Below are 16,538 nucleotides of genomic sequence, written 5' to 3'. Positions count from 1 at the left end.
AGGTCTCTCCTAGCAGATATCTGAGGTTTTCTGCACTCTGACACATGAGTGGGGGGCTCTTCTGGGGGGCAGCTGCCACTGGGATCTGGTGGGTGGAGGGACGGTGCCAGCCCCGCGGGCAGGAGGATGGCATCTGCCCCACGGGCAGACACTCACATATCTCATGTCACGTTGTCGCTTTGCAGGTGGTTTCATCCCAACATCAGCGGCATCGAGGCAGAGAAGTTGCTCCTGACCAGGGGCGTCCATGGCAGCTTTCTGGCTCGGCCCAGCAAGAGCAACCCCGGAGATTTCACCCTCTCCGTCAGGTAAGCAGCCGGCAGCAGATGAAGGTGGGAGGAAGGGGCTTGGGGAGCTTCCTGCATGCTCCATGAGTGTACGTACAGGGGGAGGCACAGCTTGGAGGGGGCCTCTCCATGGTGCCGGTTGTGGCATGTGCTTTTGGGGCCATCGGTGCCAGAGGAGGGAAGGTAACGTGCTGAAATTTTTGAGGAGAGCATCTTCAGCCCCAGTAGGAATGAATCATCTCACTCCAACTTCAGGGGAGCTTCACATAGCTGCCTTTGGGGGAGAGCTGATTTCCGTCCCCAAGGGGGTTCCCGTGCAGGCCCCCATAAGGGAGCAGGACCGCACGGTGCGGTGTTCCCAGGGCTGTGCACATCACCTTGGAAGTGCTCAGATGTCCTGCGGGAGCAAGGCTCTTGCCAAAGGAGAGCTGCAGCTCTGCTGGTGGCCTTTGTGCAGGCGATGAGCAGGTAGAGCTGGTGGGGGGGACTGAAGGCAAAAAGCAGCACTGACCCAGCAAGTCCCCAGGACGAGAGGAGGAGGTTGTGGCCTGAGCTCTTTCCATCCAGCTGGGGCCTCGCAGGGAAATAGCTCTGCAGAGGTTCCTCCAGGCACTTGTATCTGGACCTCTCTTTTTTTGGTGGCTTCTCTTCAATTTAAACAACCCTCGTTTTGTTTAGCAAACTGCAGTGAGTTTATGCGTCCTTGTACCACGCTGTGCGCAGAGGCTGTGCAAATGACAAAAGGGACGGAGCATTTCTTTCTTTTATTTCTTCCCCCCTTCAAGTTATTTCCCCCTCTTCAAGTTTATTTCCCCCCTTGCAGTCATCTCTGGACTAGAACCTGCCCTGTCTGCTCGGTGCAGTTATTTCTTAGCTTGGCGCGAGTTTGCAGCTGCCTTATTTTTTCCGTGCTGCCTTTTTTTTTTTTTTTAGTCAGGGGAACGCACCCAGCCATTTCTCTCCTCTCCAGCCATCGGGGTACGGAGCATCACAGCGGGAAGGACCCAGCCCAGCTATTGTGGTCTGCTGCCAGGGGTGGGATCCGACCCCGCTGGCTCGCCCCTGAGCTCGCAATCAGAGGCGGCTGAGAGCTAATGAGAGAGACAGGAAACTGCGTAATTAGTATGGGAAATAAACTCGGTCACGGAGAGCTGCCTCGAGCCAGCAGTGGCAGTGAGGGAAGACGTGTGAAGCAGGGGGTTGGCTTCACGTGAGCTCTTCTCTTGTAATTTTATGAGTCAGGGTGATGCCTGGCCATAAAGTGAGTCCTGACAGCGCCCGCTCAGCCGGGCGATGTGCAAGCAGACGCAGGTTTTGCCTGTGCAGCAGTGTCGTGATGTGGGAAGATACCCAACCAGCAGCCTAATTACCCCAAATTAGCAGAGTAAATTGCTCTGCTGGGAGAGTCGTGCCCATGCCTGTGTTACTGCGCCGGGGCCTTCTGCCGGGGAGTCACGCTACGGCTTGGCGGAGTTTCTGTCCCTGAGCTCTGTCCCGTGACTCAGGCAAAGACCACGCGCGTTGCTGCTGCTGTGGTTTGTCACCTTCCCCCTGTCCCAGCCCGCTGCCTCCCCTGGGGAGCCCCAGAGCAGTTTTATTGGTGCTTTTATCTCTTTACCCCTCTCTGCAGCAGGTTATTGGGGGGGTGCTGGACCACTTCCTACCACCGGGTGATCCTTGTGTTGCAGTAAATATTTAATGACAGTGTCATTTTGATCGTAAAATCTGCAAAGCTAATGCCCTTCAATCATGAACAGCACGGGGCAGAGCAGCACGGCGTGCCCTAACACCGTGCCACCGAACCATAGCGCCCCAGCCCACTCACGCTGTACCCCGGTGGAAAGTCTGACCGATTCTCACAGTTCTCAGTAAACCAAAGCCGTGACATGTACCGTGTTTCCAGGAAGGCACGTGAAACGTGACACAAAGCTTAGAGACATCGTGAATTGAAGATGAGGAAAGAATTTATTTTCATCGACTGCTTTTACCTACGAGTAAACCCCTCCCTGGCTCGTGCCATCTCTCTGTACTGACACTTGAGGCAAGGGCTGTCCCACAGTCCTGGTTAGGGAGAGTGATTTCGCTTATACTTCATCTGAGCAACATGCTCTTGTCTCACTGAAATTGACGGCCCCAAGACATGCGCGTAGGTGTTGCAGCTCTAATTCCTAAAAGCATCTGATAGAGTACACAGCAAGTAGGTTTATTGAGCTCAGAAAGCTGAAGACCCCTTCCCTGCACACAGACAGATGGGACAACGTGGTGTTATTCTCAACTAGAATTGCATCTGAACAGGGCTATATGTATATTCTTTCCAAAAAATGAAAGGTTTACCAAGGAACAATACAAATACCTTTGAAACGGCATCCAAAATAAAGTGTTGGTGGGTGAGAGTGCTTTTAGGAGAGCAAGCAAAACCTCTTCCTCTTCTCTCGTCCTCCTTCCAGCTTCTTCAAGGGTTTCTGAGAGCCAGTGAGGGGAAAGGCAGCTTAATTAGAGAGGACGTGGGCTGCAAAGAAAGCAGGCGCTGGAGTGTTGGCTGACCAGACCACCCACCAGCTGACCCGCGTGCTGGTGCGTATCCAGATACACGTCCCCGAAGAGGAGCTAGGGAATAACATTGCAGAAGTTATGAGGAGGTTTCCGTGAAGTTCTGTGTCTCCTTCTCCTTCCTTTCTTTACCCCTTTGTACCCTTTCAGCCTTTTCCATTACAGCAGCTGGTGCTCCCAAGGCTTTGTTTTTTTTCCTTGCAAACATGTGGAGCGCATCAATAGGGAGGGAAGTGCTCTGGCAGCTTGGGCTGGAGGTGGAGATGATGGAGAAGTCATTCTGAGTACAGCAGCAGTAATAAGCACTGTGCCTACATGCAAGCTGTCTCGTTTTGTTCCATGCAACCACTGCAGCACTGCTCTCTGGAGGTATTTTGACGCTGTCTCAGCCCAGAAAATCAGACGGCTCTGTATCACCGCGTCGCTGGCTGGGGGGGATGCTCCTCATGACAGGGGTTGGCTCCTGCAGAGGTTGCCAGCACCCCAACGCTTCGTGCTTTCCCTTCGTGGCTCACAAAACCTGTGCTGAGTGAGGATGTAGGCAGCAATGCCAGGAAAGCCTGAGACCCTGAGCCTGCACTGGAGCTGGGCCTCTGAATTTGTATCCTGATTTTTGTGATTTTTTTTCCTGATTTTGAAAGTGGGGGCTATTGGAGGAGAAGTGGGGGAGGCCACACAGGGAATGCCCCATGTCTCCAGTACTGCAGCACACGCCTGGATCTGCCAGGGCATGTTTGCAGAAGCCCAAATATTTAAACTGCTCCTGCAGAAAGTGAGCAGCTTCTTACAGACCTGGCCAGGGCTGGGTAAGGAACTCGAACAAAAGGAAAAGGCGTCCTGAAATTTTGCCTGAGTGGTGCTTGGCCTGTGGCCACAACAGTGATGAGGATGCCAGGACATTTAGGAACCATCTAGAGGAGACACTGCTCGCTTGGTCACTGGGTTGTGTTTTATGGGAACAGTTCTCATCCTTGCTCATGGGATGCAGTGCAAAGTGCTTCTGGTAACGAAATCTTGTTAGAGCTGTGCTCTCCCAGAGCAGCTTCCCTATTAACACTTCCATTGAGCATTCTGACATTTAAATTGACTGGGTTTTGTTCTTTTTTTTTTTCTTTTCTTTTTTCTTTCTTTCTTTTTTTTTTTTCCTCAAAGACATGTACAAACGCACTGTGGGTACAGGTTAAGACATGCAATCAAGGAAGATTTTTTGTCCTATTGAATATGTACTCCACAAAAAGGACTAAATCAATACCACAGGTGCGTTGCATTGGTTGAGTCGCTGCCTGCAGACAATCCAGATGCAGCACAGGAAGAAGGCTGGGTCTGGAGAAAAATGGAAGGAGGCTTGCAAGAGGCTCTCTTCTAAAACACTTGTCCTTATGTCTCATCCTAACAGCACCGACCAACCCAATTAAGGCCCTGTAAGGCTGTACAAATATTTAGTGAGCGATAGGACCGATTCTGCTTGTTCTAGGCTAGGCCAGCCAGCGAAAGGAAGCGCTGGTCTTTGTGTTACAGCTGGGAAAGAGGTGATGGATCCTGACTCGCTTTGAAAGTCCTTGCTTAGGAGGTACTCGACAGCACCAGATCATCGCATCTTAGCTGAGTGCTTTCATCACAAGGCCTCTCTTCTCTTAAGAAATCATCTTCTCCTCTGACAGCTACATTGAGACTTTGTCTTGGAGTGGCTTGAATTTACCTGGAAGCAGATAGTTCAGTTTGGGGTTTTTTTGGGTTGCTTTTTACATCTTGTCAGAGGGGTCATACATGTGTGCTGTGAAGCTCTAGGTTTTCTCTGTCTGACACAGGCAGGAAAAGTACATGACTGAAAAAGACTCTTTGGGATGCAGAGAAATGTATTTCTGACATTTGAGGTGGTTCTGCCTTCAGTGACAAAAAGGGTCTGTTTGGTAGGGTTGGTTTGTTTTTGTTTTTGCAAGTCTTTTTTGGTTGACCGTACTTTATTATAAAGAAGAGCAGAGTGTATCTGCACTGGTGGTCAGTGCAGTGTGGACTGAAAACATTAGACGCAGATTCACAAGTTGGAATATTTTGGATCAGGAAACTGATCCTGCATATCTAGGGAGGAGTTGTGCTGTTTGTGAAAAACTGGTCTTATTTGCACTGTGACAGGAATAACCACTCCACTGCTTATTGTAAACTAAAGGCAGCAATTCAACAATGTTCTCATTTTGTATTTAAATTGCACATTGGATGGGTTTGGGAAACAGTTTTCATCTTAGAGCTCATAGTGTTGAGTGGCAGTGAATTATTTTTTCCAAATTATCCCGCATGCGGTGCCAACTCGCTCCTGAATACTAACAGGCACTTGAGTTCCTGCGTTGAAGATGGCATAGAGCAGAGCTGGGGTGGAGGTGGCACACATTTCTTGTGCTGAGGGCCTGCCAGAGGGGTGAAGCAAGGCTGAAGTAAGATGCTGAAGCAAGGATGATCATCTTGTGGGCTGTCTGGGACTGGCAGGGGAATCTCAGCTTCTAGTTTTTCTATAACTTGCTGGGAGATTATGCACGAGCTCCTCTTTTTTTCTCTCTGGGTCACAGATTGCCGTTTGCATAGCAAAGGTGAAGATGCAACTGCTCGATGCCTTGCTCCTCTAGCACTAACATGGCTCTGCTGAAAGCCTGGAGAGGATGGCAATCCACTCTGATAGCATACAGAAGCTTCGCTGAGGACAGAGGCAGCTCTTGCTTGCCTCTGAAGCTGCCCTAGATGCTGGTGGCTGTGACCAAACAGTGCTGCATCCTTGTACAAAGCTGTTTGGAGCAGCCGAGCCCTCCGGCACAAGGCAGCCGGGTGCTCGGGTGTCTTTTTGTGCTTTCTTTCACCAGCCAGCACACTGAGGGCACAGCATCGTGGATGCTGCTGGTGTGGAGCTCAGTGCTGCCCCGTTTGGTGCTGCAGAGGTGACACGAGGTCTACGAGAAGAAAAGGAGGGAGAGGGGAGTCGATGAATGCCCTTTGTGCTTAGCCTGACCTTGGGGGCTAGTGGGATGAATGACCCTGATTATTTCCCTGCTTTTCATCCCCCAAATGCTTGAAGGCCGTGGGGGTGGCTCTGTGAACCGAGCCTTTGTAGGTCTGCAATGGGGCTGGGACACAGGGAACTGTGGAGCCTCAGGCCAAGAGGCACAAGCACAGCTTCGTCCAGGCCCCGCTGCTGGCTGAAGCCATGTGTCAGCTCCTCCTGCGGCCTCTGAATTTCACTGCCAGTTCTCATTTCCATCTGGTAAGCTCTGCTTGTGCCCTAGATGCAAATGCTGCCAAGGTTTGGAGGCTACGATGATGCGGCAGCTGGAAGTGAGGTGGTAGGCTGAGCTCGGGGCCGAGCTCAGCAGATGGGCCAGGATGAGATAACCATGTCTCACATGGTGCTTCCTGTCCTGCACATAGCTCGAGCCTGTCTCCAAAGGCTTGCCACCAGGGGTAGAGCGCCTGTTTGAGACCCAGATGCTGATTTTTCACAGCTCAGGCCCCGTTTGTCAGCCCCTTGCTGGTTTTGGCCCGCGGCTGCTACGGGGTGATGGTAGCGCTGTGGATGCGGTCTGTGTTCACACTCGGCTGGTCATTTCTCCTGGGTTGGTGCTAATTGGAAATCACCTCGATGCCCAACCCGAGCCAAACGAAGCATTCAAGAAGAGCTGTGTGAGCACAAAGTGCAATTAGGGGTTGCATGCTGACGAGGTCCTCTCTAGCAGCTGGGGCGGAGCACATGGGGTTGAGGCCATCTGTCAGGGCAGCGTTTCGGGAGGGACCTTGTGACACTGTGCCTCGAATGTGGCTGGAGTGCTGCTGGCCTGAGGCCATGTCTCTGCAAAAGGCAGGCCCGGAAGATGGCACACAGGGCTGCCAGTGCTTCTGTGGGCTTTGGGAGGCTCTGCACGCAGAGACCCCATTGCCTAGCTCCACCTTGGCCTCTTGTCTTGTCTGCTGCAGACTGATAAGTTTGCTCTAAGACATCTCAGTGGACAGTCAGAGTTTAATCTGCTTGGCCCCACAACAAATAAGCCCCTCAAAAGGCAAAAGTGGTGGCTATTAAAATCCTCAAGGCAGGTGGAAGTTGCAGAATCCCTGGCAGGAGGTATCTAAAGGCAGCCACAGCTCTGGGTGACATGAGTACATCCCAGGGATGCGCTGACCTTCTTGTCACTGTCAGGGCTGCTGTAGCTTCACAAGTGTGCCCTTCACCAGCCGTCCCACCATCCTGCAGACCCATAGCTCGCTGAGCCTGTTGTCCTCTGCTGCCTGGCCTTTTGGGAGAGGGAGCTAGTTGCAAAGCCCTCTCAGCTGGGCTCTCGCTTTGCAGGGATCAAGGTGGTATTCAAGAGGAGGTATTGAGGGGAAGGTCACCTTACCCGAGGACCAAACCTCCCTCTGAAATCAAGTGGTCCAGGCTCCGAGCTGGATGGTGCCTGCAGACCGAGGAAACGGAGCAGGAGGTGGTTTTGTGGAGCTGGGGCTAGAGTCCAGAAACCTGGGCTGCTGCTGCACTGCCTGTCCTGCGTGGGGCTGTACCCTGCTGCAAAAATGGGGAGCAGTACCACAACTGGGAGCTCATTCTTCGATTTAACCTTGTGCACAGACCACCGTAGCATTTCTAATTTCACACTTCATGAAATGGCTTTTCTGGCTGACCTAATAGACTGCTCACACCACCTCGGGTCTCCTGCATCTCGCCGTCGTGGTTGCTTTGGCAACAAATTGAGAGAGGCTGGGAGCAGCTCGGCACAGTAAAGAAAATGAGAAATTTGCCCAGATTTACAAATCTCCCTGACCCGGCTCGTCCATCAAGCCACGGGCTTCCAGCTCTGGCTGCTGGGCTGGGGGGGCTGCTGCTGATTGCATTTAAAGCGCAATTACCCTGCTTCTTGGGAAGGTTGGGGTGGCCTTCTGAGGGGGAAGGCTGGGCTTCACTGGGGGAGGCTGATAAAGGCACCACCCAGACCTCCCCATATTCCCTGAGGGGCATCACTTGAGAGAGGAAACATTAACCCTTTCTGTAGCTTGTAGGGTTTGTGAATACCAGGCCAAGTATGGGTGATTTTTTTTTCTGCCTTTTATTTTCTTTAGAGCTAATTAGATGACAGCAAGTGCTCCCTTATGTGGAATATGGTTTGTTGTAATCAGAGCGAGGTGGCAGCCTCATCTGGCCAAGAGAATAAGTGGTGCAGGAAGCGGAGGGGAAGGCAGAGAATGAATTTTTCACCTCTTCTCTACAGGCTGGCTGGGAAGCAGATCAGGCTGGGAGTTTCGGAGGTGCTGAGTCCATCCTTGACTGAAAACCTTGGCTGAATATGAGGCCAAGGTGCTCCCGTACCTGTAGCAGCCGTGAGCAGGGAGCGCATGGTGCAGCTGGAAGCCAGGCATTTCTCCTGGTTTTCATTCTGCCCCCCCTTACAGACTTGTTTGCCTCCCTTCCTCAGGAGGAACGACGAGGTGACGCACATTAAGATCCAGAACACGGGGGATTACTATGACCTGTACGGAGGGGAGAAGTTTGCCACCCTTGCAGAGCTGGTGCAGTACTACACCGAGCAGCAGGGGCTGCTGCGGGAGAAGAACAGCAACGTCATCGAGCTGAAATACCCCCTGAACTGCCAGGACCCCACCTCGGAGAGGTAAGCTATGCTCTCTGACGAGAGCTGGGTCACTGGGAATCCCCTCCAGCTCATGGGGTTTTGCCACTAGTCCCAAATCCCAGTGGGCAGCGGCCGGGCAGCCGCTCGCATTAGCAGAAGCTGTGGAGAAGTGGAAAGCCCCTTCGGCTGGGTTTCCCCCTGCTCTGCCGCCAAGAAGAGTCTGGCATGACAAAGGAGCTCCAGAAAGGTCTGTGCTCCAGACCACACATCCAGCAGCACCGGGGAGAGGAGAGGGAAAAGGCTCCAAGTCCTCTAAATATAAGAAATGACGGTGGTGTCAGAATATAGCGGGATGCGTCAGGATCGTAGCATTTCCGAGATGTGACCCTGAACAGCAGCAGTGCCATAAGCAGTACTGAGCTACCTCAGTGCTGCTCCGTCCTGCCCTCGTGCAGACCTCAAGCCTGCAGGAAGGGATTTTGCTCTTTAAAGGTCTTCCCAGCCAGGCTTGGCATGGCTGGGAGGGGGATTTGAAAGGCTCAGCATCGCTGACTGCTGTTGTGTAAACTTCATCCAGCGGGACAAAGTGGCCGAGACATCGCCTGATGCTATCGCGTCCCTTGGAAGAGTTTTTGGAGCCTCTCTGAGTTCCTGGCAGCTTGGCTGGCAGGCCGGCAGCCAGCATCTTCAAAGGTAGCCTACATGTCACTTTGGCTGTGGTGTAAGTGTGTCAGCAGAGCAAGAGAGAGGATTAGGAGCGCTCAGAAGGAGGCCAGGGGCATGTGCACACAAGATGTGCACAACCAGAAGTATGGAGCAGCTCACTCCTCCTCACAGCAAGGCTTGGAGGAGCTGAGCACAGCCCCCTGTTCCCTCCTGGTGAGCTGGGAGGCAATGGCACTGACTGCAGCAAGGAAAACCCATGCAAAAATTGTTCCCAAACTGCACCAAAGCCTCTTGCTCCTGGCCAGCATTGGCTGTGCTGTCTGATACTGTTTGGTATGGCCTATTGGCTCCAAGAATTCTGTTTTTATTCAATATTAAAAAAAAAAATAAAGGAAAATGTAGCCACCTTCCAGTAAGAACTGCCAGAATCGCATTTCTTACTGCTCCACTGCAAATCCTTACGTGACCTAGGTGAGGATGGATCCCTAGATCCCTAGTGCTCACTGTACATCATGCGGTGGTTCAACCTGCTGATGCCATTTCACATTTGGCTGGAGGGCTGAGCAAAGTCCTGCCTCTTCCAGCCTCAGGCCGAGGTACTGATGTGACATTGCAAAATGTCAGAGGGACGTCACTTCTAAAATCACTCCATCTGGTGTCATGCCAGGGGGGAGAGCAGTCGGACCAGGAGCACAGAGGTGGTGTCCCACGAGCATCTTCCCAAGCAGCTGGTGCAGTTCTTGCCTAGAGGCGAGGTTCTTTACCTTCCCAAGCTGACCCTCCTCCCCACCGCTGCTCTCCAGGTGGTACCATGGGCACCTCACGGGCAAGGAGGCAGAGAAACTTCTGACGGAGAAGGGGAAGCCAGGCAGCTTTCTGGTGCGGGAGAGCCAAAGCAAACCAGGAGACTTTGTGCTGTCGGTGCTGACAAACGAGGATAAGATGGAGACGGGGGACAGGAAACCCCACGTCACCCACGTGATGATCCACTACCAGGTGGGTGATGTGCTGTCCTCCCCGGATGAGTGACCCGGCTGGGGACTGCACCTTCAAGTCTCACCGTGCTTCTGTCGCCCTCCTGCAGCCAGATGGGAAGTACGACGTGGGAGGAGGAGAGAGGTTTGACACGCTCACAGACCTGGTGGAGCACTATAAGAAGAACCCCATGGTGGAGAAATCTGGAGCTGTGGTTCATCTGAAGCAGGTAACAGCTGCTGTAGCACGTAGCTGTTGGTTTGGAGCTTGTGCAAGATCCTGGGTGAGTGCATGTGTCTGCCCCAGCACCTTCTGCTGGCCTCTTGTCCCTCTTGTCCAGGCTCACCACTGCCACAAAGGTCTCGGGGATAGACCCAGCTCCTGCCTGAATCCTATGGGATTCAGGAACTGATTTTTCAAGGGACAAGATCTGTCCTTCTGTTCTTGAAAGTGATTTCTCTTCTGTCTCCATCTGTCTTTCAGCCATTCAATGCCACACGTATCAATGCGGCCAACATTGAAAACAGAGTGAAGGAGCTGAACAAAATGGCAGATCACAGCGAGAAGGCCAAGCAGGGGTTCTGGGAAGAGTTTGAGGTATGGGATGCTGCTGTGCTCTGTCCCACTTGTGCCTGCGAGTGAAGAATATCATCCCTGCATGGCAGTGCTGTGGTTCCCCAGCACTGAAGACCTCTTTGTGGTGCTGTTGCTCCTTTCCCTGTTTTCTGTGTTTAACTGAGTTGCTTCTTGGTCCTTTTTTTCCTTGCCTTTTCTATGTCTGAGGCAGTTTCTCCTTCCTCATCCTCCAGCTGTGTGCCTTTTTGTTCCCTGCAGAGGTCTGTGCCTTCTCCCCTGTTAGCTCCCCCAGCAGGCTTCATCCTGGCTCCCTGCCCTCTCCTGCCAGCACTCTGCTCTTCATAGCATTGGGAAGCCAAGCAGTTAGCCGAGAGAGCCTCCGAGCCCCTTTTCTACCCAGAACAGTTTGTTCTGCATGCTTTGCCCCACAGATGCTGCAGCAACAGGAGTGCAAGCTCCTCTACCCAAGGAAGGAGGGACAGCGACCCGAGAACAAGGCAAAGAATCGCTACAAGAACATCCTTCCCTGTAAGGAGACGCTGAATATTGGTTTGTTTTTTTTCTCACTGCAGCCTTCTCTGGGGCTAGTTAACCCTGCAGAGCTTTCTGATCATGGCTGAGCTGGTCAGAGGTGTGCTCTGTCCTTTGGGAGTGGTCCAGTTAGCTCATGGCCTTCTCCATCCCCTCTGTTATCTGGTCCTTCCCTTTTGCTTGGGAAATCGGTGCATCGCTATCCAATTTGTGCTGTGAGTCTAAGCTTGCTTCAGAGCTCAAGTGTAGCTCAAAAGTCACACGGAGCCAGACCCAGAGTCTGCAAAGTCGATGTTGGGGAACTTGAGCTCAGGTCAGCCAGCAGCACCGCCTGCCGCTAACACCCACCCAAATCACTGGACTGGCAACGTAGCTGTGAACCAGGCAGTGTGGGCTGCTGCTGAGTGTCGTTAGGAGAGCATCGTGCACCCTCTTTTGCAGTAGCTCCCACGTTACTTCATGGCAAGAGCCTGGTGGGAGCCACCCCGGGTGCCCTGGGAGGCTGCTGCGCTCCCTGCTCACTCTGGGCTCTTCTCCTTCAGTCGACACCACGCGGGTGGCGCTCCGAGACGTGGACGAGAGCGTGCCTGGGTCAGACTACATCAATGCCAACTACATCAAGGTACCTGGGGAGGGGAGGGCAGCACGGGGGGGCTTTCTTCAGCCCACTGCTGGGTTGCTGGTGGGGGCATGCAGTAATGGTGTAAATCTGGAGGGAACAGCTTGTCAGGAGCCATCTGCATCCCCAGGGTCAGGGTTTTTCTGCCATGTCCCCAAGGGATCTCACCGTTCTACCATGTTTTACTTGCACTGATCTAAGAGTTGATCTCGATCCCCTCCTTTCCTTACCTGCTCAGGAGGTCCTAGGGGACTGACCCAGACTCTGTCGCTGGCCATTATCTCTGAGGTCAAATTATAATTGTCACCTGGAAGCTAAGAGCTGCCCAGAGGTGTATTTCCAGCAGCGCCGCTCTGGCATTTTAACACCAGCCGTAGGGAAACCTTCATAGTCACTTCATCCCAGCCAGCCTCTGCAGCTGCCAGGTGGTTTGAGTCCGTGCTCAGAAGCGTGTGTTACAGCTCAGTACGAGGGCCCTGGTGGTGAGCTGACCGCTTCGTTGGTGACATCAGCTTCTGTCAAAGCTGATGATGGGAGCGGTTCCTGTCCACGAGGGCAGTGAGTGGAGGAGAATCATCTAGCTCAGAAATCCTGCCCAGCAAGGTGTGCTGACTTTGCTGCTAAACAATTCTCAGTCCCTCACTCCGGTTTTGTTGGCTTTTTTTCCCCCCCTCTCCTTTGCTCCTCAGAGCATCCCTGAGGATGGAAGGAACTCGGAGCACTGCAAGATCTACATAGCCACCCAGGGCTGCCTGCAGACAACCGTGAACGACTTCTGGACCATGGTGTACCAAGAGAACAGCCACGTCATCGTGATGACAACGAAGGAAGTGGAGCGGGGCAGGGTGAGCACCGTCACTAAGCCTGAATGTCACCTACGTTGCATGCCAGCCTGTGAGGCTGGATGCAGGGAGTAGTCCCAAAGGCAGGCCTTCAGAGCTGAAAGGGTGGTGCAGAGCCAGGCTGGGTGGTTCGCAGGGGCTTGTGTTAACACGTGAAGTGGAATCGGTAATGAAATAATCCGGGGCAGTCAACCTGACTGTGTTATCCTGCCTGGACAGCTGCAGGTCCCTGCGTGTAATGATGGGGACCTCTTGCAGGGGAGGGTGTCACAGGCTGTGTGAGGGAGGAAAGTAGTTGTAGGACTTGTTTGGGCAGCCCCTGTGCATGCTTCGAGGCGAGTGGGTTGGTAGGGGCCCTTCCCTGGTGAAGAGCAGGGCTAACTGTGAGCAGGACCAGCAGTTTGGCGTAGAAACGAGGGCAGGCTGTGCTCTCAGCCGCCCAGTCCAGAAGTGAGCTCAAGATGTTGCCTCTCAAGCCCCGCTGGGATAGCTTCTCTCTTGCAAGCAGGGAAGAGGAATTCCATGAAGCATCACTTCTAGGACTGGCTCTTCCCAGCTCAGCTTGAGGAAATGCTCGGCGTGCATGGTTCTCCTTAAAACCTTCACGCCGGGGCTGCTCACCCTTGGAGCACAGCAGCATCTCCGGCGAGGCATTCAGGGGTCCATCCCCAGCTCCCCACTGATGAACATCTCTCCCACATTGCTGCAGAACAAATGTTTCCGCTACTGGCCGGACAAGGGCTGCGCCAAGGAGTACGGGTGCATCTGCGTGCGCAACGTGAGCGAGCGCGAGGCCCAGGGCTACTACCTGCGGGAGCTGGAGATCGTGCGCACGGACAGGGTGAGTCCCCGGCTGCTGTCTGCATGCTGTGGGAAAGGGCTGGAGCTGAGACCCTGGGGATTTTTGTCCAATGGTCCCACTGCTGAAGTTCTGGGCCGTTTTGCCCCAGTTTCGTTAACCAGAAAGGAAGGAGGGGTGTCCTGACCAGGCGGTGGGTCTCTGCTCCCCGCAGGACGAGCGTCCCCGGGTGGTGAAGCACTATCAGTATTTCAGCTGGCCAGACCACGGGGTGCCCAACGAGCCGGGAGGAGTTCTCAGCTTTCTGGACCAAGTGAACCGGACACAGCGAAGCATTCCTGACACGGGGCCGATCATAGTGCACTGCAGGTACGAGCCAGCAGGGCAGCGCCGTGGGGATGGGGAACAGAAATGTATTTCTTCCTTTTGTTACCTGCAGCTGGGTTATCACACAAACTGGTGGTGGGTTCATGTGGGGAACAGCAGCCCTGATCTGGAATTGCTAGTTCCGATGCAGCCTGCTAGACCCTTGTTTCCTGAAAAGCTCAGCTTTTGCCCAGGCTTGTTTTCTAGCAGCTATTCCAAATCCACCCGGGATGGACCAGGCATGCAGCTGAGTGTGGGAGCCGGGCTGATCAACAGGGCAAAGACTCCTCCTGCAGTGATTTTTTCCTTTTCTCTCTCCAGTGCCGGAATAGGACGCACAGGCACCATCATCGTGATAGACATTCTGGTGGATATTATCCACAGGCAAGGTACGGCCCCGTGCACACCTCGTGGCTTTCACTGTTTGCCTGACCCTGCCCACTTATGGGATAACCCTGCTCTTGTGCAAGCAGTGGGTCCATGATCTCCCAGCAGTGGGTTTGACTTGTTTAGGACACAGGCTTGGTCTGCATGTGGGATGAGAGGGGCTTTTGTAGCCTGTCCAGTCCCTCGCTTCTGTGCTTGCCAACAAATGTTGCTCCATCCCTGCAGCGATGAGCTGTGCCCCAGCCCCCAGTGGGTGTGCACATGGGCCATTCTTCTGGGAGAATTTTCTTTTTGGCATCAATGGGGCCAGCATTTCAAGGTTTCCTGGACAGCCCTCTCTTATTGGTGTGTAACTCCAGAAACCCTTTTGGAAAGGAGTCCCCTAAACTCTTCTGGGGGTGAGGGCTGCCACCCTTACCTGAAGCTCCAGAGCTATCGCAGCACTCTCTGTGGTCAGTTCTGGGTCTGCTCCAGGGGCCATTAGGAGCCTATTTCTTAAACCACACAAGCATGAATAATTTTTCAACCCCATTGCCACTCCCTCAAATCTCCCTCTCTCACCTCGAGCAGGCTTGGACTGCGATATCGACATCCCCAAAACTATCCAGATGGTTCGCAGGCAGCGCTCGGGCATGGTGCAGACGGAGGCACAGTACAAGTTTGTTTACATGGCTGTCCAGCAGTTCATTGAGGCTGAGCAGAAGCGGTTGGAAGAAGAACAGGTGAGTCCTGTTCAGCTTGGTTGGAAATCCAGGGGCAGACCATGGTGCACACCAGGCACCGCGACCACTTCCCCTGCCACCTTCGGACTGGGACAAAAATACTGCTCTGAGCACGTGGAAATAAACCCACGCCCACTGCTCCCTGCTGGCTTTGGGATGCTGCAGGGCTTTCTTCTGCGTCAGCTCTGACTGGGATTTTAATGTCTCTGCTTTCTCTTACAGAGGAATAAAAGGAAAGAGCGAGACTACTTGAATATCGGATACTCTCCTATGGAAAAAGGCCGAGCCAAAGGGCAGCCTCCTTCGCCACGGGCCCAGTCTGTGTAAGCTGGATGTCTGTGCCGGGACTAAAAATTCCTGTAGCAGCAGGAGAATAGCTGCAGCGTAGTCCCCAGTATCCACCCCTTGCCAGCCTGTTCCTGGCTGGCAGATGGCAATGCCTCAAAATAAGCAGGTGATCCCACCACGCTGTCAGCATGCTGATAGCAGCCCACCCGCCTTATGTGTTGGAGTTTTGCAGAGGCTTTGGAAAGGAAAGGGGGAAATAAACCCCAGCCTTCGATGCCTGGAGCCCCACAGCCTTGGCTCTGGGCTTCTAGGGAGTGGAATAGCATCGCAGCCACAGGGGGAGTTTTATAGCAAAACCCGAAGGAAGAAAAGAGGAGTCCTCTGTGTCCTGCTTCAAGTGTTTGGCTTTGAAACTGGAGCTCTGCATAAATGATGGCAGGGAGGAGTGTGAGGGATGGAGTTAACAAGCTCCAAACGGCCGGTCCTGCCAGCTCCAGACATCCCCTGAGTTGGGTGCTGGGTGTCAGATCGGCTCTAGAGGTGCTCAGACCTGCACTTTGTAGTGTACCTTTCAGAGAATAACAGAATATCCTGAGCTGGAAGAGAGCCACAAGGATCATCAGATCCACCTCCTGGCTCCACGCAGGACCACGCAAAAATCAGACCATGTGTCTGAGAGCATTGCCCAAACGCTTCTCAAACTCTGAAGGGCTCGGGGCCGTGACCACGTCCCTGTGCCAGTGCTCTCGGTGAAGAACCTTTTCCTAACATCCAGTCTGACACTTCCTTTCCATTAGATTTTGGAAAATCTAAAGAAATGGGGTATGTAGAAAAAAAAGAATATGGAAAAAACAGGAACTGTATGCACTGATCCTGCAGGAAGGTTGCGTCCCTGAAAGGCTGGCACGCAGAGGAAGGCTCAAGGCTCTGTTCCCCAGATGGATTCACACCCTGGAGGGACAGCTCAGCTGGAGGGCGAGAGAACAGGGCCTGAGACCAGTGTCAGGGCCAGGGAGGGAGAAAGGGAGCTTGGCTGGGCCATTCCCCGCTTCCGACCCCGGCTGCCTGCCCCTGGGCAAAGATCCAGAGCCCAGGCCGTGCATAACAAGGCTTTGTGTCCTGACAGGGTGGATGATGAGTCAGCTTCCGTCTACGAGAACCTCAACATCAAAAGCCCAAAGGTTTCAGGGATGAGTAACACGGGGCGATAAAGAGTCGGAGGTGAGCTGTATGGAGGCTGTACAGGTAGGAATGCTTCCCTTGATTAACCGAGTGTCACCGCCGTCTGTTTACCTCGCCTCTCACCCCAGTCTTCAGCTCAGCACACGCACAG

The 16,538-nt window shown here is 53.4% G+C and overlaps 1 protein-coding gene across 18 annotated transcripts in view; it reads left to right on the top strand.

The window, feature by feature from the left end:
• LOC121058142 (tyrosine-protein phosphatase non-receptor type 11-like) overlaps positions 1 to 16,538 on the top strand; it is a 41,948-nt gene that overhangs the window by 23,666 nt on the left and 1,744 nt on the right. For 8 of the 18 annotated variants that reach the window (XM_040533258.1, XM_040533256.1, XM_040533259.1 and 5 more), the window contains exons 2-15: positions 186 to 308; positions 8,279 to 8,473; positions 9,904 to 10,096; positions 10,185 to 10,304; positions 10,559 to 10,672; positions 11,083 to 11,179; positions 11,725 to 11,804; positions 12,491 to 12,646; positions 13,353 to 13,484; positions 13,657 to 13,811; positions 14,130 to 14,197; positions 14,766 to 14,917; positions 15,140 to 15,240; positions 16,332 to 16,450. In XM_040533258.1, coding sequence (XP_040389192.1) covers positions 186 to 308; positions 8,279 to 8,473; positions 9,904 to 10,096; positions 10,185 to 10,304; positions 10,559 to 10,672; positions 11,083 to 11,179; positions 11,725 to 11,804; positions 12,491 to 12,646; positions 13,353 to 13,484; positions 13,657 to 13,811; positions 14,130 to 14,197; positions 14,766 to 14,917; positions 15,140 to 15,240; positions 16,332 to 16,416 — 1,771 coding nt within the window. In that variant the 3' untranslated portion in view covers positions 16,417 to 16,450. Of the gene's footprint in view, positions 1 to 185; positions 309 to 8,278; positions 8,474 to 9,903; positions 10,097 to 10,184; positions 10,305 to 10,558; positions 10,673 to 11,082; positions 11,180 to 11,724; positions 11,805 to 12,490; positions 12,647 to 13,352; positions 13,485 to 13,656; positions 14,198 to 14,765; positions 16,451 to 16,538 lie in introns of all 18 variants that reach the window. The other 10 variants (XM_040533257.1, XM_040533260.1, XM_040533254.1 and 7 more) reach the window with 3 other exon arrangements.

The sequence above is a fragment of the Cygnus olor genome, chromosome 21 (assembly GCF_009769625.2).
Source record: "Cygnus olor isolate bCygOlo1 chromosome 21, bCygOlo1.pri.v2, whole genome shotgun sequence".
Taxonomy (NCBI): Eukaryota; Metazoa; Chordata; class Aves; order Anseriformes; family Anatidae; genus Cygnus; species Cygnus olor.
This window is presented reverse-complemented; position numbering and strand designations above follow the sequence as displayed.